Here is a 21,659-nt window from a genome sequence, read left to right as displayed (position 1 = left end):
GTAGGGCGCTATTGCGCTAGCGACGAACGTACCGGGAACCAGTCTACTGTACTAAAGAACGACATACATGAAAGATGGCGAATGAGGGGAGAACGTGTATTACCTCAGATTGTGGGAAAGTTTCCCGTTTACAATGCCCAACATGCATTAAACTGGGCATCCAGGGATCGTACTTCTGCTCTCAGGTAGGATCACGGATAATCCTCATTCTAGGACACGTCTGCATTTTAGTTTCACTCATCACGATGTACATTGTATGACTTGGGCCGGGTGAACAGGAGGCCCGTGTCACGCCTGTGGAGTGACTGTTGTTTTAGGCCTATACTATAGCCATACGCCATGATGGCCTAGGCTACTGACCGGAGGCTATTTATTATCTTACGCAGTTGAGCCCCAGCTCCATAAATGTTGCTCAAATATTGAAATACTTATTTAACAGAAAGAATGTTGCATCCTGTCGACACATTTGTCATTACATGTCATCTTATCTTAGTCACTTTTCATGAGGAGAAAAGCTAGTACTTTGGTATCGGTATTGTCTAATCACACTTCCAACATTGGTACTGAAACACCACAAGTATCCAGGAGTTACCCTTTCTTCTAATTTCAAACGGAACTTTTGCATCGATACAGTAGTCTCCAAAGCAAACGGTGTAATTGTTTTTTTTTCATCAAGACCTTGGCAATGCCCCTCAAAAAGTGGAGATTCAAGCATACAAGAGCCTGGTTTGACATCATGTTGAGTATTGCAGCTTAGTAAGGGATTTTCATACTAAATGCAACAGAGAAAGTGGAGGCAGTGCAGAGATGGGTAGCGCGCTTCATCACCAATGATTGTAGGAGAGAAAGCTTAGTTACCGCCATGCTCAAAACCTTCAACTCTCAACACTTTGTTAGAGACGACGTATTAACAAATTAGCTATGCTACACAAAATAGTTCACAATAAATGTAGATCTGAAAGTTGACCACGTGAAGTTCAACACAAGGGATGTCAACACTGGGAAAACAAGATCGTCAGTAACAGTTCCTTCAACAAGAACTAAATGCTTAGTTGAGCAGTCACTCTTCCCTACAATGAGGGACTGGAATCAGCTGCCATGTAACATCACATCAGTTGAAAATTCATCTGTATTCAGAAGACAGGTAGAAAAGTTGTTTGATTAGATGCCTCGCTGACATCTGACCTGAATTGAATGATGTTCCAGTTGGACTGTTCAATTAATTATCCCATGGAGGAAGGACACAGAAGGAGTTACAACTCTGGTACATCAAAGTGCTCGATGATCATCGCCGCCCGGTCAGACGAACAATAGTAAACATTCCAAAAATGCCTGATTACTGCCTGCAGCTTAGCCGGACAAATGGGGCCAGTAATATCCAAGCAATATTTGTGGTGTTTTCTTTGGAATTAACTGCAACTTATTGCAGTGACCAGGAAACAGAAAGAAAAATATCTAACATTAGATTTACTTTTGCCGTTTTGAATAATTTTTAAGTATTTTGATGCCCTTTTCCATTATCCATGCAATGTTTGTAATTTTATTTTGTCACTCCAATTTTTCTGAGGTATGCCAAACCCAATGCAAAAGCCAGCTGTTATGGGCCTACCAGACTTATCCCCACAGAATTAACACTTTTCTACTGTTTAATTCTGTGTGGTTGGGGAAGGTTAGGGTTAAAGTGAACTGACATGGTCCAAGCCGTACTGTGAAGCATCACAGTGTTTATCTATGGGGCAAACACACTTCTGCAGATAAGCTTTCACATCAAAGATCCAGGCTTAACAGTTTACTCCTAATTTAACAGGAATGTTTCAAGGAGAACTGGGTCAATCACAAACAGGTTCATAAGAAGGAACGTATCAGCCAGCAGCTCAATGCTAAGGTCTACAATCCATGGCCAGGATACAGGTTTACTGGCAAACTGCGCCCCTACCCACTGGTAAGAACTGGCAATCAGATTAGAGGCAAAGGGTTTTCTTGTGCACCAGAATCAGTATTAGAGTGTCGAATTCACCAAATCCCCCCTGCCCTCAGTGTTAATGAACACAGAGTTCCTGCGGCCTGGAAACATCATTAAAAAAGTCATGGACATTCGTTTTCATTTTCCAGGCCTGGAAAAGTCACGGAATTGTGAAAAAACGACTAAAGTCGTGGAAAAGTTGTGGAATTTATTTGTCCTTAGGATGCAGAAACCCTGTAAACGAGGCTTTGACAGCAAAATGCTGCCGTTTTAAGTGTACCAGATATACATTACGAAGAGAACTGTATGTTTATTGTTCAGTGCATGATCACCAACCAACCAACCCGAACAATTGCAGCCAGTAATACCAAGACACTGAATCTCCCTGATGCCAACAACAGACACAGACGATCTGCTTTTATTACGCTATTCACATTCCTTTCAGGGTTTTCAAAAGGGCCCATAAAAAATGCTAATTTATGTACTCAGCGTACCATACAGGACAACTGGTGCCATTTGTTTAACAACTGCATGCCTTGTATGTCACTGATAGCATAAATTAGCATAAATTAATGAAGGTTGTATTCCATGTCCTATTTTTAATTGTACATTGCTGCATTACATGTATATGCTGTACTTGAGTTCATGTTTTTTCTTTCATTTTCCACCGTCATTTTAGCACTCTTAGGGGTAACTTTTAAAAAAATAAAGTTTCAAGTTTAATAAATAAATTTTCCAAAAATGCAAACTGTAGACTGTGAACCTTACATGTATTTCACTGATTGTCACTAATTCATGTTAACAGTCGGAATCGCGGCCTGTCCAAGAAGGCATTGGGAGGCCGGATTATGCAGATCACCCAGAAGGTAAGGAATGAGGCCTGACACGGGTCCAGAACTTGAAAGAGGCCTTTACTGGGGAAAAAGCTGTTTTGAAATTTGAAAATGATGAAGATTGTTATCTGTTGAATTGGGGGTTTTGACTCAGATGTGCACCATAAGGCCTAATTTATGCTGTGCATTTGCCAAAATCTTGCATTATGAACATACTTTTGATCAATTGTTAATGTGGTAAATTAGTAAATGATTAAAATGCAAGCACCGTTGCTCATATCAATTTGTATAAAACACAACACAGCACTGTTTCTACAGCAGTGTCAAAACAGTCGAAAATGTGACCCTTCGACTTGCTGACAATCAAACTAGCACACGCATGCCCGCAGTTCCCACAAGTTGGTTTCTGGTGCTTTGAATCAGGTTATCCAACCAGTGAAATGGCAGTGAAAGGAAGCACCCAAATCCGTTGCCTGACTGCTGAGGAAATTGAAGGCCTGAGGGTTGCCTGTAGGGTAAGAACTAACAAGAGAATAGGGTTCAGTGCCCGGTTCCGCTTGTATTGCATTGTGGGTCGCTTCGTACCCACATTTCTTCTATCGTCATATGGGTCTTGGTCTCTGTTTTGGTGAAGTGTGAGTTGTTGAGGGGTCATTCCATGACCAATTTGTGACGGTGTCCTTGTTACATCCGCAACTTTTACCACCTGTCATGACCTGTAGAGTAGGTCATTTACTCCGTAAAAGTAACACACCCCTCTGTATTCAGCCTTGCCAGATGTATAACAATGTCAATGTGGAATCCACATGCAGGGAAATAGGTGTACATTTTTACGGAACCCATGTAACGATTGACACCTTCTCAAATTGTGCCCCGACCTCATGGAATGACCCATGTAACAAGTTACGTCATTTCGCTGAAGCTACATCGTGGGTACACTGTAAGTGCTCTCATTTTGAAGAAAATGAGACAAATGAAGAGCGAAAGCTGATCCACAGAGGTTTTTTCTGACAACCTGTGTCCTGGTGTAGTTTCTACTCGCAACTGTTGCACAACAAGCAGTAATTTTCTTCAGAGTTGTTGCAAGGCAAATTTGTTCCTTGAAAGGCACAAGTTGCCCACTGCTCTGTGAACCCAGGTGCTGTATGGTCATATGGCATCAACCGATATGGTCAGATTGCTTCGTTCGTTTGTTGCCGCAGCTTGGAAGGGAGGTCCTAGACATTGCTGCCACCATGGTCAAACCGGGCGTCACCACCGATGAGATCGACGAGGTGGTCCACAAAGCCTGCGTGGAGAGAAACTGCTACCCTTCGCCTCTGAATTATCATAAATTTCCCAAGTCCTGTTGCACGTAAGTTTCCTCTGCTCAGTGCTCACGCCGTATTGCCATTATTTTCTGCACTCATAGTGCAGAATGCCCGAAAATGTGCCCGTGTTGTCTGGTTGTTCTCCGCAGGCATCACAACAAAAAGCCACAAATCTTTTCCTGAAATTTGCCTTTTTGCACATAACCCCTTCGTAGATAGTAACGTGGTTATCTACGTAACATAACGTAGATAGCAGCGGCTTTGTGTGAGGATTAGTGCATACCACACATACAGTCTATTTACCATGCAGCTGCTGGTTCAATGGGGCCTGCTGCTGGACAGAGCTTTGCACACTGGGCATACCGCAGCCCAGCAGTCACGGTCAAAAGAATCCCGGCCGGAAGGGGTTAAACCCAATGAATGAACACAAGATGGAAAACTCACATAAACACCGAACTTCAGTGTGTCACACAGTTGTTCCCTAACATAACTTGGTAGTGCAAATCAATGTAAATACCTGCACTACATGCTGCAACTTTATTAATGTGACTTGTATCTATACTGTAAACAAGAGGTACCTCCCTGCACTGCAGTGCAGTCCTTCGAAGCAGACTTACTAAGAAATTGTGTGTGGAGGAGGGAATTCTCCCAATTCTGATTTACCAACAAAACGATCATTTAATGGATTGTATTTCCACGCAGGTCGGTGAATGAGGTCATATGTCATGGTATACCTGATAAGCGACCCATGGAGAACGGAGACATCATGAATGGCAAGTTGGCTATATCTTTGCTGTCCTCTTTTTGTGAATGAGGATCCAAAAATCTAAATCCAGCTGGGGCAGGTGTTGATTGGTCAGTTTTATGAAGTCATGTCATTGGATTTTTCTTTTCCTTTAACATTCTTTTGACATAAACAGCATAACCAAATGTCAAATTTTTGTCTCTTCTGTTCTGAATACAGTTGACATCACGGTTTACCACAATGGTTTCCACGGTGACCTAAATGAGACTTTCTTTGTCGGAGAAGTTGATGAGAAGTCGAAAGAGTTGGTATCCGTCACATATAGGTGTCTTGAATTGGCAATACAAGCAGGTAATTGTCATTTGATGATTGCTCATCAACAGAAAAACATATTCAGTTCGTAATTGTCTGCACGTTAGAAGTGAAGATTGGTGGCAGATCAGCCTTTTAACTATTCATGTTTTACTTAAGTCCCATTTGAGGGATCAAGAGGAAAAAGTGTGACAGTTTATTTATGATCTTTATTCCTTAACCACTTGCTGCCGGGTGTAATTTGAAGTTACATGACGTAAAACCGGGGGATTTTCAAGATTTTCCATTTTCAAAATTCTTTTAAAAAACCTTAGCTTTATTTACTGGACATTTACACCCACACGAATGACTGTCTGGTGGCTACTTTAATCTGACAGACAACATCTATTGACGCCCGAGTATAAATGCCGTGGATTCTTTTGAGTTTGACCATTTGTTCCGCTCATATTTTCTATTAAATTACAGTCAGGCCGGGTGTTCGCTATCGAGAGATTGGAGATATTATACAGAAACATGCTCAAGCTAACAAGCTGTCCGTGGTCCGGACGTACTGCGGACATGGCATTCATAGGCTATTCCACACGGCACCAAGTGTGCCTCACTATGCAAGTAAGTGGACAGGCATTTAATCGTCCTACTCACTTTGCTATTTCTAGTGTGACTTGGAAGACAGACTAGCACTCGGTGCAGATTGCATATTGAAATACGCCGTCCAAAATGGAGGAAGGCCTTACCACTCTGTGGGCGTGGCATGTACTCAAAAACTTCCCCGTGGGCAATTTGCCTTGTTACGCATGCAACCCAGTGCATTTGTGCTTGCGCCAAGAGATGTCATTTGCTTGGGAATAAAGCATCCCCATTCGTTCGTGCATTGTTCAAATCAGCAGTAGGATTCTTGCGACTTTTCGGGTTCCACTGTGGTACCCTGCACGATATGTGGTAAAGGGGGACCCCCCCACGTGATACGCAAGCTGTATACCCTAAGGCTATTTGTGCCTACTGCGCCTCCCTCGGAAATCTGAAAAGAATTCCAAAGATTCCATCAACACAAAAGAAGACACAATAGAGGGGGGGGTCGCCCTTTACCACATATCTTGCATCACATGTCCATTGGAGGTGCTCATTTTAGGAACACGGAATATCCCCAATCAAGAAACCGTGCCGTGTGCCCAATGGCCATGCTCACACAGCACTGTCATCTTACAGTGCAGTTGAGGTCGGTATGTAAAGCACAACCTTTTTTGACAACCTGTTTCGCAGCTGACAGTTTTCAGTTTTGCCACTACACATTTGTAATTCTTCCTCCAGAAAACAAGGCTACAGGTGTGATGAAGCCAGGACATGCATTCACAATTGAACCAATGATATGCGAAGGTAAGCTTTGAGTTGCACATCGCGTTGGAAATCCAACTATGGCATTTTGACTTTCTCATGTGGATCCCTGTAACAACCCGCTTTTTGATTTCCTCCCCCCCCCATTTTGAAACAGGTTCATGGAGAGATGACACCTGGCCAGACAACTGGACGGCGGTCACTCAGGATGGCAAGCGGTCAGCCCAGTTTGAGCACACATTACTTGTCACCGAGACGGGCTGCCAAATCCTGACAGCGAGGCAGGAACGCAACGGACAGCCACATTTCATGGACCAGATGTAGAAAAGGGGGGGGGGAACATATTTCCAAAATAAAGACTGGCTTGTGCATTTCATTTGCTGGAGCAACATGAGCCGTTGTTACATTAGAGTGAGGGCAGAAGGGCACCAAGAAAGCCTTCCTTTGCTGACAGATGGTGCTGCTCACTAGATTGAGCAGAGCCACGCCCCTCCCCCCTAACCTGCCAATGAGCCACAACCAGCTAAGGGGCTTGATTTTCATTTCGTATTTACCAGATCATGTCTACTTTTCTTCCAAGATACATGTACTTGGAAGGGTTTTTCAAATCCCGGAACATTATGTAATTTTGGCTGATCCAATTTAACCTGGCTACAGACTTTCCCGGTGAGTTTTCATTCTTTTACCAATTCAAGAAATGAGGCAAGCTCCATTATTTTATGGCAAGACTTGACTGAATTTCTCCATCCTCTTCTCTCTGAAAGGATGGAGTTTACTTTGGTACCTGCACCGGGCATTTTGTTCTCTCTGTAAAGTAGTGTTCATCAACAAAATCATTTTAAACTTGCCAGCCGAGTGCAAACTCGATATTGCCTTTGAACTCAGTAGTTTGGAAGAAAATTAACACTTGTAAATGATCACTATTGTAAGCGGATATGATACCCTCTGTAGTTACAGTGTTAAACTCACACGTGCGACACTTCCACGGAGAACTACTGCCGTGTCGGCACGTCATGCATGTGCCACGTACCAGTCCTTGAGATTCTGTAAACATAAACTCCAAGATGTGGTTACCTCTGTGACATGTCATGTCACAGACGTCATGTCACAGATGTCATGTCACAGATGTCATCCATGACATGTCAGAAGTGGCGTAGCATTGCGGTAAATTTTGAGCTTGAGATATCGGGAAAGCTCGGGAGGAGTTGCAGTGTGAAGTGAAATTGCTTCTTGAGGCACAGTATCCGTTTTTGAGCTTTCTATTTTACCAGATGAGAAGTGAAGGAGACAAACTACAGATTACTGGGGGTAGTCAGTGTTTTCATGGACTGTCAGCATTCAAAGCAGAAGTAAGATCCACTGTCGCACTTGCCCTTAACAGGATCAGATGAACTGGATAAATATAAAAAGCATGGTCATATTTTGCTGAAGTGTGATCCTCCACATCTAGGATACTGACTTAGAAAGGCCCCCAGTCATGAAACCTTGGGTGAAATCAACCGTTAAGTACATGTACACGGCGCAGCTATGCCCCAAATGCGAGGCATAAAGCTTGCATATGGTGCAAAGCTACACCACTTATCGTGAAACCAGCAGGTGCATATGCCTCACTCCATTTGCTTTGGCGTGTAATGTTTGTTAAGTACATGTACTGTACATGTAGAACTTTCTGGGGGAGGGGATTTTGACGGTCCACCCACGCATTGTTTCATACTTGTGTAGAAGTACTGTGTTTTTCTCCGCTGGTAGATCCCAGAGTTGAAGCATTTCACGTAGAATATTTAAGAACCTTGTAAATGATCTGGAAACTGCATCTATAGCCAAGAACCTGTCATTGGTTACTTACGCATAACATCTTGTAAGAAATAAGTAGGTGGTCTTTGACCTGGTATGCTGTATTGTTGTGACGTCATGTTAGACATATTTTGTCATATAAAGACTGCTCAGAGTAATAAATCCAAGTGAAATGGAAGAAATCTCTTTGCCCGTTGGAAAGAATAATTTTGGGGAGGAATACCTCGTCACCACAAATGGAAGATCTTTCAGAACTGATGGGCAAAAAGTGCTTTGATGTTCAAAATGAGGAATCGTTTTGATGATGAATCAGTTCTTGGACATGAAAACTTAAACACACTTCAGAGACAAGATTAGAGAACACACAATTTGATTTTTGTTTATTTACTGGAGGGGGAAAGGAATTCTTAATCTCACCAACACGCATTATGTAATCTGTCACACACGTGAGTTTTATTTTGTTAAGTTGACATTCTGAAATCTTTTCTACTTGCGCAAGATCCATTTGATTGGCATTGCTGAAGAGATGTTTAATTGCGATTATTCAATTTGATTTTGATGAAACAAGTACAGTCTTGTTTTGACTGATGAAAATAAGGACATCTTAACGCTAAGAAATAAGTATCCTCTCCAAGGCAGGATAAAGCTATAAAAATTAAAGATACCTGAGAATGTTTTATAGATAATCTTTATCAAGTCCTGGGGCAAATGTAATCAGATCTTTGGTGAAATGAAGAAACACAAACTAACCTATTTGCAACGGCACACGATAAAATGACCTTCCAAAAATTATTTTAAAAAAAAATCACTTTGGACTACGCATTTTCCCAATCATTTATCAATACCTTTAACCAGTTTTCCTGTTGGTCAATAGCTTGTCATGTGGGTGATTTCAAGTGGCTGATGACCCTACTTACTGGTTTTAAAAACTTCATATGAACTTCCAACTCCTGTTCTATGGACCTTTAGCCCTTGTACGCGGCAATCACCACCATCACACTCACAGAGCCTCAATTTAACTTGACCACGGCCCTGGTGTGTTCTGTATTCTGTATCGCATCACTCAGTAGCGCTGCATGCAACACCTCCCAAATAAGGAGACTTTAGTACCGCGCGCAAGGCATATGTCGTTGCTAAAAGTGAAGGAAAGTGCAAATGAGCGGTTTCAAATGTGCATTTAAAACTGACAGTGGGTCTGGCACTGGTGCCGATAATGGACAGCGCCGTCGCCAGCTCATATCCTGTTTTGAATGTATGTGTACTAGGTCAAAGTCGCACTCCATCAAACCCTTTTTTCCTTAATAATGCTACAATCATAAATGGCATAACAAAAAATTCAAAGCACAGGATTTCTGGGTTTCTTCCACTGAACATAAATCCCCTTTAGGCACCATTTCAAAATTCTTATCGGGTAGGTGTCGGAGAGAACGGTCCGACCGATACATTTATTGTCGGTTGGCTATCAGGTCAAGTGTTCTCAAGTGGCCAATTCTAACTGATACAATGCCTTTTTATTGCATTACTTCCAAGGCTATGTGGTTTCAGTGGAGCAACACCCCATCCATTATTCACTCAACACAAGTCGCTGTTATCGGTCGGATGGTCCTGTCCCATAGTCAACTGATACGAATTTTGAAATGATGCCCGACCATTGGGTTTAGCCCTAAGTGTGTTTCACACCCAATTATACTTGGAAACTTTGATAATTTGTTCAGGTATGCTACATGTACCCCTACATAATTACAGATACAACTGGAAACATTTCAAAACTAAAAAAATTGTGCTTTTACACAGACTTGTTCTAGTTCCAAATGAATACCTCTAGCACAGTCCCATCCTCTCGGAGGGTAGGTCTCGCAGCGGAACTCTTCAGTTCAGAAATGGACAATGGTTCGGATGCTGTAGAGACACACAATGAATGTTGCGTCAGCGTTAAGGATAGGAATTTACGTTTAATTTGAAAAATGTTTGGAAAACTTTCCCATACCGTTTCGATGTCCCACCCTTACCTCGATGTCATTGAAAACTTACAAACACAACAGACTGTGTACAATGTTAATAGTTGACGCAAACTTCCGGTGATGAATTTATGGTGAGCAGTAAAGTGTTCTGAAAATCAGATTACATTTCACAGGCATCATTTATAATCAAAAGGAAAGCCAGATTGTGGCAATCAAAACATCAAACCTCTAAAAGCGGTGGTTCCGTTTACACGTTTGGCCATATCTGTAAACGGATTTGGACTTTTTTTCGTTTAATGTTTAAATGTGTCAATGTAACAGGGAAAAATGGCATACAATGGGGAACTCACAAAACAACAAACACTCTAACTAAACCGAGGAACTTTGAGGGAAGGGTTGCAGGAAACTGAATTAATAGGGACTCTGACACCAATATTCGACTTCAACAAAAGGACAAAAAAAATTATTAATGAAAAAAGTACAAAAAAATGCAAAAACCGAAAGGACTAAAAACAATTTTGAAAGGACTAAAACCAAAAGACCAAAAATTAAAAAGACTAAAAACCAAAACCAACACACTGTGTAATTCAAGTACACTCCAACAAGAAGTCAATGACTTGAGCAGACAAAACACAAGCAGGGCGTACCACTCTAGTTAAGAGGTTGAAAGATGAACACAGGTACAGGGACATGTACACACTTCACTGCTGGTCTGCTGTACTGAACGGCCTTGACCAGGAGGCAACTTTATAGGGCACCTTGTGAGCTAAAGTAAACAAACAGGGGGACACACTACCAAGAAAGGGGGGGATATCCAACTGAGACTGAAATAAATTTGGTTTACCTCAAAAGGGGCACTACTCGTATCTTCTAAATAAAGAATACATAAAAGTACAACTGAAAATTGGCCTTGCCACATCAACGTCCCACCCTTAATCAGCATCTCTGAAGCATTGGAATTCCAAAAGGCAAGTAGAAATGCACGCAAGCAACTCTGAGAAGACACTTTCACAGGTGTCCAGTGTGTGGCATTTGGTAACCACAGTCCGCGGGACAGAAGAAAAGTTTACAAGCACCCTGCTTGCAGCATTCGGTAACTGCCATGCCATGCTAGTTATTCCCGAAAAGCGTGCTGGGTACAGTCGCCGTGCACTGCATCACAGCTCGTGTTTGGGACTGGCAGGTGATGACCAGCCAATGAACGCTTGTGGACTATCATGACCGGCGCAAAGGCAAACACAAACGTGACATTGGCACTTCGGATCAAGTTTTCGTGCTGTGAATTCACAGAGGTTGAACCCATTTCAACCTGAGCAGCTTTCGCTGCAAATGCTTCCTGACGTCTAGTTTGCTTCACAGTCGGATTCGGGTGGAGAATGAACAGTGGACTTTGCAGTGTCTTTCTACAACATAACCTTACCTTTGGCCTGAGTGCAGCAGATCAAAGGCATCGTTGATTTGGTCAAAGTTGACATGGTGGGTAATAAACTCGTCGACTTTGACCTTTCCCCCCAGGTAGTCCTCTACCAGCTGGGGAACACCGTCACGACTCTTGTACCCTGTCGGAAAAGTACGTGCTGGATGAATATCGTTTTGGAGTACGTTAGAATATTTGGTATTTCTCGAAGATCTCATGGTCTTTTTACGAATAGCTGGCACGTAGAAGCCTCGACGGCTGTTTATGCGAATTTCGTTAACCCTAACCCCCTCGGGGTCCGGAAATTCTTTTTAAAACTGGAGGATTTGGGACTGTTAGAGCTATGAACCAATAATCAGCGCCATGATCTTTTCCTCAATAAAATCCTAGTACAGTCTAGGCTGCTGTTAGGAATAAAAAAAAACTGGTCTAGCTTGAATTGGATTGAAGGGTTGCAGCCTAAACATTTCCTGGCGTCACAGGAGTCTGACATTGCTAGATTCTCAGCTGCCAGATTTGCATGTATAGTACGGTGCCACATATACATCTCAAGAACATCAAGGGCAGAGATCACCGCATTCACAAGATTTGGTCCATACTATTACTAGTATATCGTAGTCTCAGGAACACAGTCTCTGTTGCATATGTACAAGTAGTCACAGGATCAGAAACAATATCGGTCACAAGTAACGGAGTGAGCACGGACAAAAGAATGCTTTTGTTGCAGTCCACTTGAATAGAAACGGGGTCTCTTGAGGGAATTGCGATTGGTTGGTGATGGCCTTGCAGTGGTCGCGTATGTGCATGTATAAGGGGTTCGACTGTGACAATGACCCCAAATGGCATTCAGACACGTGCTTGCTCTCACAAATGGATAACCTTTTTCTGAACATACCTCCAAAGGCAGTACCCTTCCAGACACGCCCAGTGACCAGCTGAAAGGGGCGCGTAGAGATCTCCTGCCCTGCCCCGGCTACACCAATGATGGTGGACACGCCCCAACCCTTGTGACAGGATTCTAGGGCCTCGCGCTGAAAAAGAATCATTGCAATATACACCAGGAATCAGCATATATGCTAATGTTAGACTGAAATGGGTTAAGCTGCCGAGGGTTGCTTACTACTTTAAGGCTAAGTCCATTTGAATGATTGGGTCTTCAAATATCTGACCCACCATTTTGATCAAATATTCGGTTACACCAGATTCCCTCAAAAGCAGCAGCAAAATATGGCTGTTTGTGTGATGGTCCACAGATCAGTTGAGGATGAGGACAGAGGTCTGTCCGCTAATTAAACGAGGAGAATGTGAATCCAACTCGTCCGTTCTTGTTGGGGATTTTATTCTCCCAATGGTTATAGTTATTTTATTAATGCCAAAGGAAATTACATCTCTGCGTACAAGCCCCATTAAAAAAATACAAAAATTAGCATTCTAAAACCTACATACCCTAAATCTAATTAAAACACAAAATTAATATATTACAAATCATTAAAAATCATCAATACCACATCTTATCAAAGTTTGTTTATTCCCCTTGTATGTTTCAAATTGCATGAGCAATGGCCCTAGGGATAAAAGAATCTTTATAACGCTGTGTCCTCGTCGTCGGCAGTCGCAGTCTCCCACTTTGCTCGTTTTGTACCAGTTTCGTACCAGTACCACTTAAGGTAAGATAAACAAAAACTGGAAGAGTGACATTTTGTCCTTGCTGATGGGAATTATTGTTCACCTCATAACTAGAAATATGCTTTAAGAAAGCAATTTTGAAACCAAATGAGAGAATTATTTTTCCTTTGTATTTCATTGATTTTCTATCTCCGAATAATCAATTTCAAAAATCAAATATTTGACAATCGGTCAAATAGTTAGAGCAGCCCTACTCCGGGTGGTTCAAAGGAGCTGAGTCTATGCTAGTTTTCTGGGTGCCTGGCAGCCAATTTGAGCACCAGGTTTCAAAGTCGTCTCGGATGATTTGGAAGAAAGAGTATTCCACATTTGCTTCCCAAGGGCAAACTTATGTACTTTCAGGAGTAACCAGTTTCAATCAACCCTAAACCCCTAGGTTGTATGTAAAATCATGTTGAAATTGGATCTTTTGGGACTGTTAGGGTTAAGGAAATACATATGTGCTTGCCTGGGCTTACATGGTAAATCAAGACCGACCAAGCACATATTTGTTTCCATTTGTAAATTCTGTATCAGTCAGAGAGTCCAAAGAAGTCAATATACAAAAAAATTCCAAGGATTTCGTTCAAAATGTTACTTTCCTTTCCCTGAACACCCCTGTCCATTTTATAGTATATTCCTTGAGCAAGCAGTCTAGAAGAATCTCCTTATATTGACTTGGCATGTGCGTGGCGAGTTCCACGTGCTGCAGCGCACATAGACTCTTGACCAATAGGAATGGTAACACTGTCTTCATGGTCTTGTATCCAAGTGATAACGCATTCTTACACAGCAGGCATTATCACATGTCAATACACGGTCACACTGCGTGTTGTTGAGCAGGGACACTGTCTAGGGTAGTTATGAATCTTTGATAATGTGCTAACTGTAAGATAAGTTGCCTGATCTTTTGTCCTTTCAAAGAAAAAGGAGTTATTACATCACTTATCCAGAATGGGTTGGGAACATCTCCACGACTAAATCAACAATAGCTTGCCACAACATTCTTCACACCACTGTATTGTAGATTTGTTATGGATTGGGTTGGGGGGGGTAGGCTGGGGTGAGTTGAATGCACTGCAGCTGATTATTATTATTATTAACCTACCATTGTCTTGACGTTTCCAATACACTCGAATGTGTAGTCCAGGCCACCATCAGTCATCTCGCTTAGTACCTGGGGCGTAGGCTTGTCATAGTTCTTGGGGTTAACAAAGTCTGTAGCTCCAAACTGTCTGGCTGCAAAAAGTCCAGACAAATTACGATGTACATGTATCACTCACCTGGCCCACAGCACGGTCTGGAAGTTCCTCAAAATAGTTTTAGTTCAGAAACACTTGAGACAAGCGGGTGAGAAGTTTCTAATCTATTACATTTCTGTAACTAAAAAGATGAACAAAGACATTGACTGCAGCAAGACTTGAACCTGTGGCCTCCGGAATACCGTACTGGTGCTCTACCAACTGAGCTATCCAGCCCTATGTTGGTGGCTCTTCCCATCTGTCAATATCTTTGTTCGGGGGTGCAAGTCAGCAGCCAGAAATTATATTTCTGTGAACAACCAGCCTCATGGGCATTTCAGAATATTCTGTGAGGTGGGGGGGGTGGAACTTTCAAGGGACAAAGTACTCATCAGCTACAAACTGTTAGACTTTTAGCGATGGGAAGGGGCAAATTATAGGTCTTATAGCAAATTGGTGATTTTCGTGCCCTTTTATCAATTTTTAAGATTTCTTTCACTTTTCTTTTTTTTTGCATTTTTATACATTTCTGCAGGGGGACGGAAGTTTCAGATTCTGTTTTTTCAAGGGAAAGACGATGATCTTACCCAAAGACTCTTTGTCATTGTTGATGTCAATACCAATGATCTTAGATGCCCCAGCAGCCTTGCATCCCATGATGACAGCCAGACCAACACAGCCAAGACCCCACACAGCACAAGTGGAACCAGCCTCCACCTGAGCAGACGAACAAGACAAAGTTCCCTTTTTCAGACTGCTCCTTTTTGGCACAAAAGACGTCATGAACTTTCAACTGCAACTGTAACGTCAGATCCAATATTTCACGCTGCGAATTCGCACAAATTGAACACATTTCAACACAAGCGAATTTCACTGTGACTGTTGTGTGTCATCAAATTCGCTTGGCTTGTGTTCATCGGAAGCAGATATACAAGAATGGACTGGCTGTCATTCTTTCAGTTTTTTCTCTTTACATAGTTAAATCTAGAGGATACATACGTACATGTTCATACAAGCATGTAGATTACACTAAGACAGTCAGTTCAGTGCTTGAGCCAAGTTGGTGGATTGCTCATAGCACTGAACTGTGATCCAGCTCCTTTATGCCTTACAGAATAGTGACCCGGACTTAATTACAATGAACTTTCTTAACCTTTCGTAACCTGTATTGGTTTCACTGAGTGATGACCAACATTTTTAACCTCAATAAAATACACGTGCACTTGTAGAGATGAAAGGTAGATGTACACTTATACTTTACCAAGTTAAACCCTGAAGTGGACACTTTACATGAACAGAAATTAAATTGTGATTATAAATCATTTATGTGAAACTTACGCACCAAATCCAAACAGCTGATTTAAATCAAAACTAGTGGCTTTAACATAATAAATAATCTTGCCAACCCAGATTGTGTATTGATACTTTTTATCAATACTAGCAAGTGAACAGCTCACAGAAGGATACTTGCTATTTAAAATGTGCAAAACCTGAATAAAAATTCAAAGCAGTTGGAAAAAGGTACAAAAATTGCAACATTTTTCAAACAAAGATTAAAATGTTGATTTAAATCAGTGATTTACAAAAACACTTTGCTTTAAATCGGTGATTTAAACCGGCCACTCTGTGACCAACAGCAGTAACCACAGACGTGTGCTATACATGTGGCTTGCAAATGACACATTTTTACACCTTCCCATATCACCCTAGCATCACTCAATCCATTTATTACATGTATTTTGCACACTTTCATCATGACTTGGTAGATGGTCCCTTAAGAAGTGTATTCACCTTAGCAGTGTTCAGTGCAGCACCAAATCCCGTGCTAATGCCGCAGCCAAGCAAGCATACTTTGTCCAACGGTGCCTTCTCATTAACCTACATGTAAAATACAAATACACAACCATTAGATGTAAAATACTTAATGGCTCTTACTCTTACAACTCGCAACACAGCCCAAATGTGGATATGACACCATGAGTTTCAGATTCACGGTATTCCTACGAATGAACTTTACATCAAATGAAAGCTTGAGGTCTGTTTTTTTCAGATAGAAATGTGGCTTTTCCAAATTCTGTTATCAGTGCCACGGGGAGCGGGATTAAATGATTATCAACTCTTTGTGCCCCAAAATGCAATGAATGGTAATGGTACACATCTGAGCCATTTTCTTGATGGTTGATGTACAACTTGCACAAATTCTGCTCACATTTTATGGAAACCTGTTCAAAACCTTCATCTGAATTTTTCATTTGACATTTTTTTTCATAGCTTCAACAATCATTAGCAATTTCGTTAATGAAACTATCCAGCTGTTGGCCAAAATTACACAAATGAATGTCTATTTATGAATATTACAAGTGTATTCCTGTAATGGCCAGACCTGCACCTTTGATCACTTTGTCGCAATAGCTGTAAACTCCTACAAAGATCTCGTAGTCGTGCTTGTACGTATACTTGTTCCCTAGTGAGGGCGACTACACACGTGTTGAAATAGATGTTGCAGGAACCAAAATGTTATGGAGAGAAAATTTCGTGCCCCGGAACTCCGTCCTGACTTTCACGACCAATGAAGCTGTCCTCCAAATGCGGTGATCAGCTATCCTGGATTGCACGTACCTTGGCCAACGATATCTCCGGCAGCACAGTGTACTCACTGAAGGTAGAGGTGCCCATGAAGTGGGACACTTCCTGGCCTTTGCAGGTGAATCGGCTGGTCCCATCAGGCATCAATCCTTTCCCCTGGGTCACTCTGTACTCAAATAGGAAGTACAGAGAATAAGTGGGACCAGTTTAGCTGACATTCCAGATGACCATTTGGCCAATTTTACTTTTTAACTTACCTGAATGTTTTAGTTATTATTATGCACAGTAAATTTCAACGAACTGGAGGAAACATCATTATAAATCTAAATTCAATTGCTTTAAAAGAATCCAAAAATGAACAAATTCACCAAGACTGTAGTCAACACCATCACAAGATCAGATCGTAAGTAACAGGGTGAGCAGTGAAAAGGGAATGTTCTTGTGACTTGATTTCAGACTGGGTGTCTAGTTTTGGTGTTATCAAACAAAACTCTCAACTGCAACACTGATTTTCACAAAGGAATGCTAAATTCATACCTGTCAACACTGAAAAGTCAGAAATCGGAACACCCATTTTACAACCAATAGAAAACAAGTTGTAATGAGAGAGAAGCTATTTGTGTATGTATGTGTAACATCTGCTATTTTAGCATATAGCGCCCTTTTTTTATGCAAATAGCACCCTCCTTTGCCAAGACTTTTTTTATTTATTCATTTTTTTCCTTTTATAGAAATTGGAGTGTTCATTTTTTGGCGGTCTGCAAAACTTAAATTGGAATAGTTAAATCGGAATGGTTGGCAGGTATGTAAACGATTTACAGGTAATTTACCTGATTTTCTGGCAGAGATTGGTCTTGGGGCTCAAGCAGAACTTGCAATCGCGGCACTGAGGGACGTACATGGGTATGACGTGGTCCCCCACGGCCACAGATGTCACCCCTGGGCCAACGCTCTCAACGATACCACCTCCTTCGTGGCCCAAGATGCAAGGGAATTTCCCCTCTGGGTCGATACCACTCAGGGTGTAAGCATCAGTGTGGCAGACACCTGTTGCCAGAATCTTTTTTGGGGAAAAAAAAAGACTACATTTTCATGGAAAAAAAGGTTCCTTTAATTATGGCTAATTGCTGCTTTTCCAAATTGCACCCGTCAAATTCACCTTTTGAATTGTAACAAATGGCAGCGCTGTTCGTGACACAAGTTTCGGCACCCACTAATTGTCGGGCACCATTTCACCCATCTGAACCGCAGAGTAGGGCATACAACTTCCTTCGCGGCGTCACCCTGACTTTTGCGGTCTAAATTTTCTGATATTTTCCATCTTCCGGAAAATTGTGGATTAGTGTGCAATCTTTATTTGTGTTGCCACAACCTGCAGCAAAGCACCTGGTTGGCATGCAAACTTTGTAGCAAACTTTTGATGATCTGGAAATCATGGTTAACTGCACTGGTATACAAAAACAAAGTGCTAGCGCCGGCACCGCTGCCCGAAGTGGGTTCTCAACCGTGCGTCACAATTATGCAAATTTTCTAATGTTAATCAGGTGCTTCTCTTGAGGCAGTACTGTTTTGCAAAACTCCTTTATGACGTTTTTTTCATACTTAATAATTAAGGCGATAACTAACGAAAAATCTTTTGTAAACATATCTTCCCTTCAAACTATTAAAAAATACATTTCATGGGCCCTTTATGTTCCAAAATGACCTGCCAACAACATGCTTCACTTTTGAGTGTGCCCTGTCAGAACACCACAGTGGCTTATTACCATATGGATCATTTACCTTGACTCGGACTTCTCCTTGCTTAGGTACGCCCACTTCCACCTGCTCGATGCTCAGTGGTTTGCCAGCCTCCCAGGCTACGGCTGCCCTGCAGGTGATAGGCTGCAATATCAAACATTGCTATTACTTCATGACAGCTGGATTATATTTAGGACGTTGTAAAGGTGAACAAAGAAACTGACTGGACTGGAGTGAGATTTCAAGCTTTGCCCTCTTGAGCAATATACCTGCCAGTATTTTGTTTAGGGGGCACAAGGCAGAAGCTACAAACACCACATAGCCAGGGATCACACCCCAAATAATACACGACAAAATCTAGTCAGTGGTGATCAGGGATGCAATGTCATGCGGGGAAAAATTGTGGTTTCCACATTTTGATGAGAGGGGCTGCCCTCACAGAAGACAGGTCTTTTTTCCTGTGCCATATGCTTGAGTGGACACTTTAGTATTTCACTGTCACTAAATCTAAATAACAAACATGTCCTTTGCGAGGGGACTCCACGCAGCCCCTGTGTATACAGTTTTCCTATTTCTGAGGGAAAAATCGGGACACAGACTGGGTGGAAGGGGGGGTCTTGGCATTGACTGACAGCCAACCCAGTTACATGTAAGTTACGCGTTATTTTCGCTGAATCAGCTGCAGACGGAAATTCATTAGCTGAGGCAGCATTACTTCTGAATTCCTGGACGCAGGTGGGATTTTCTTTGAGACATAAAGTTGCAACTACATGCAGCCAAAATACCGAGCGCTATCAGCGGCACTTGAGGTCATGGGGCAGCTGTTGACCTCAACAACGATTGAGTGGTTTGGGAGTTACAACAGTTACACAATGAAGACATTATTTGCCTGACTTTTTGGTCTTTTGAAATGGGTAGAAAATTCTTAAACAAATCAGAGCGTCCAAGAAGATGTACTACTCAGCTCCATTTGAGCAAGGAAAATTTAACCAGCAAAATCATCCTTGGAATTTTCCAAAAAAAAAAAGAAAAATAAGGAAAAAAAAAAAGGTAACCACACCCATTTACTCCGTTACAAATTTAAAATATGCAACTGTGATGTTAACAAGGCTCAAGCAATGGTTGAACATTTCAATCAACATTTTGTAAAACTTGGTCCACTCCAGGTGTAGTACAATGTGTTTTGGATGCATCTTTAAAGGCCTGTATTCCTCTCTAACAAAGCTGAAAACTGTAAAAGTGGAAAAATTTGTCAGGTGGCTAATTCTTTTCACATTCACAAAATGTGACCTGTCACCACAAAATGAACTGAAAGTTGGAATTTTCAAAAACTGTAATCAGTAGGCACCATTGCAGAATACTCCGCCACTCGCCTACCTTCAGTCCACCTCGTCATCTCAGTATCCGCGTAGCCAATTCCCGGAACTTTGGTTGGAATTAACATACTTTGTATCCCTATATCCACTCCCCGGGATCCACACTGGACTTGGATATTTTTTGACCTTCCACTGATGAGTGTACGATTAACGTGGATGCTTCATTCTCGAAAAGACTTTAATGTTTAAAAGAGCCACATGCTGTGAGTGTGACATTGCAAGGAAAATTTCTTAAGGGAAAAATAGGCACCCTTGCCCAGGAGCTCAGTGACCCCCAATGCATAGCAAACAACTGCATAGCCATTGAATTTTAGGGGGTATTTTCACGTCGTGGGGTATTCTGCAATTACTCTAAACAGTTCGCAGAAGAGACGGGGAGGTCTAATTCCAGAAATTAAGGGCCATTTTTTTGTGTGTCACTAGGCTTATCAAATCCGACAAATTAATTTTTTAAGTTCAGAACACAATTTCTAATTCCTAAGACCGATGAATTCATGCAAATTGCCTGCCAAATAGTAATAAAAATCAATAATGTTTCTGTGTCACTAACAAAGGTCAGAATGCAACAGGGACAAGAAAAGGTCACACTTTTGGACCCCTGATTTCTGAAATTACCCAACAGCAACACAAATATAAACAAAAATAGTGTAGGCCTACTCCTGCCTAAGGAAGTGACCAATACGTTGAATTTTCTGACCTCCCTTTCAGGGGGAGGGGCATGCATGCAGTACCCTGGGCCGCAACATGCACACGTACGTGCACATGTGGGAAAAGGGTTAAAGGCCTGCTCGGCAGGCCGTGTCCGAATTACGTGGATGCGGCTTGACATTACAGACGAATCAATAACGGTTACAGCCACTACCCAGCCGCAGCCAGGTAATTCCGACACAGTCAATACCCATGCTATGAGGGCGCTACATTACACGTGTGGTGCACTATACTGCGCGCGCATGAGGCTCGGCCCCACTGCACAGCCAACTTCCCAGGTTTGTTCAGTCGCGGTTTGGTCGGGTTTTTGAAGACTGTAAGAGGCACATTTTTGCGCAAAACTTTACACATTGCTTGACTTACTTTCCCAGCAGTGGCTGACATTGCTAATCACTATTTATTCAGGTCACACTATTCAGAGAAAAACACCGAAGTAGGATGACGCAGTGTGTACAGCCTATCACGCTGAAGGCGTCAGAACCAGAGGGTACGATGGAACGAAAGAGACCTTCAAGTTACATTAATGTTTTCAAAATAGTTTCCCAGCCCCCCCCCCCCCCCGCAGCATGCACCCGGCTGGCACAAGATGTGTGTCTTCGTCAGGGTATTGCTGTAAACGGTAAATCGGTTCACTGGTAAAACTGTCCGGAAGTAAGAATTCCCTCGCCTTGGTAAA

At 42.0% G+C, this 21,659-nt stretch overlaps 2 protein-coding genes across 2 annotated transcripts; one reads left to right on the top strand and one right to left on the bottom strand.

Annotated features, from left to right (window-relative positions):
* Positions 1-29: 29 nt before the first annotated feature.
* Positions 30-8,471, top strand: metap1 (methionyl aminopeptidase 1). Its single transcript, XM_022232116.2, has 10 exons — positions 30-185; positions 1,808-1,942; positions 2,769-2,829; positions 3,220-3,311; positions 3,999-4,150; positions 4,809-4,879; positions 5,071-5,202; positions 5,629-5,772; positions 6,472-6,537; positions 6,653-8,471. Exons 1-10 carry the CDS (start codon positions 75-77, stop codon positions 6,817-6,819), a joined length of 1,131 nt encoding a protein of 376 aa, XP_022087808.1. The 5' UTR covers positions 30-74; the 3' UTR covers positions 6,820-8,471.
* Positions 8,472-8,642: 171 nt separating this feature from the next.
* adh5 (alcohol dehydrogenase 5 (class III), chi polypeptide) lies at positions 8,643-21,518 on the bottom strand. The gene is made up of 10 exons (XM_022231981.2): positions 21,347-21,518; positions 18,942-19,043; positions 17,990-18,219; positions 17,193-17,325; positions 16,365-16,451; positions 15,161-15,290; positions 14,441-14,571; positions 12,563-12,698; positions 11,671-11,809; positions 8,643-10,188 (listed from the first exon to the last, which is right to left on the bottom strand). Exons 1-10 carry the CDS (start codon positions 21,365-21,367, stop codon positions 10,164-10,166), a joined length of 1,134 nt encoding a protein of 377 aa, XP_022087673.1. The 5' UTR covers positions 21,368-21,518; the 3' UTR covers positions 8,643-10,163.
* Between the last annotated feature and the right edge of the window lie 141 nt (positions 21,519-21,659).

Source organism: Acanthaster planci, linkage group LG19, assembly GCF_054643075.1.
Source record: "Acanthaster planci isolate LZ-2023a linkage group LG19, COTS_SCS, whole genome shotgun sequence".
Classification (NCBI taxonomy): domain Eukaryota; kingdom Metazoa; phylum Echinodermata; class Asteroidea; order Valvatida; family Acanthasteridae; genus Acanthaster; species Acanthaster planci.
The sequence above is the reverse complement of the archived record's forward strand: the minus strand, read 5'-3'. Positions and strand labels throughout refer to the sequence as shown.

Excerpts from the sequence above, each read along its gene's own strand:
- metap1 (XM_022232116.2), top strand. The coding sequence starts at position 75 with ATGGCGAATGAGGGGAGAACGTGTATTACCTCAGATTGTGGGAAAGTT. Across the intron at positions 3,312-3,998 it reads GCCTGAGGGTTGCCTGTAGG|CTTGGAAGGGAGGTCCTAGA; the intron begins GTAAGAACTAAC and ends TTGTTGCCGCAG. Across the intron at positions 4,151-4,808 it reads TTTCCCAAGTCCTGTTGCAC|GTCGGTGAATGAGGTCATAT; the intron begins GTAAGTTTCCTC and ends ATTTCCACGCAG.
- adh5 (XM_022231981.2), bottom strand. The coding sequence starts at position 21,367 with ATGTCAGCCACTGCTGGGAAA. Across the intron at positions 16,452-17,192 it reads CGGAGATATCGTTGGCCAAG|GTTAATGAGAAGGCACCGTT; the intron begins GTACGTGCAATC and ends TTTTACATGTAG. Across the intron at positions 12,699-14,440 it reads TTGGAAACGTCAAGACAATG|CGCGAGGCCCTAGAATCCTG; the intron begins GTAGGTTAATAA and ends ATTCTTTTTCAG.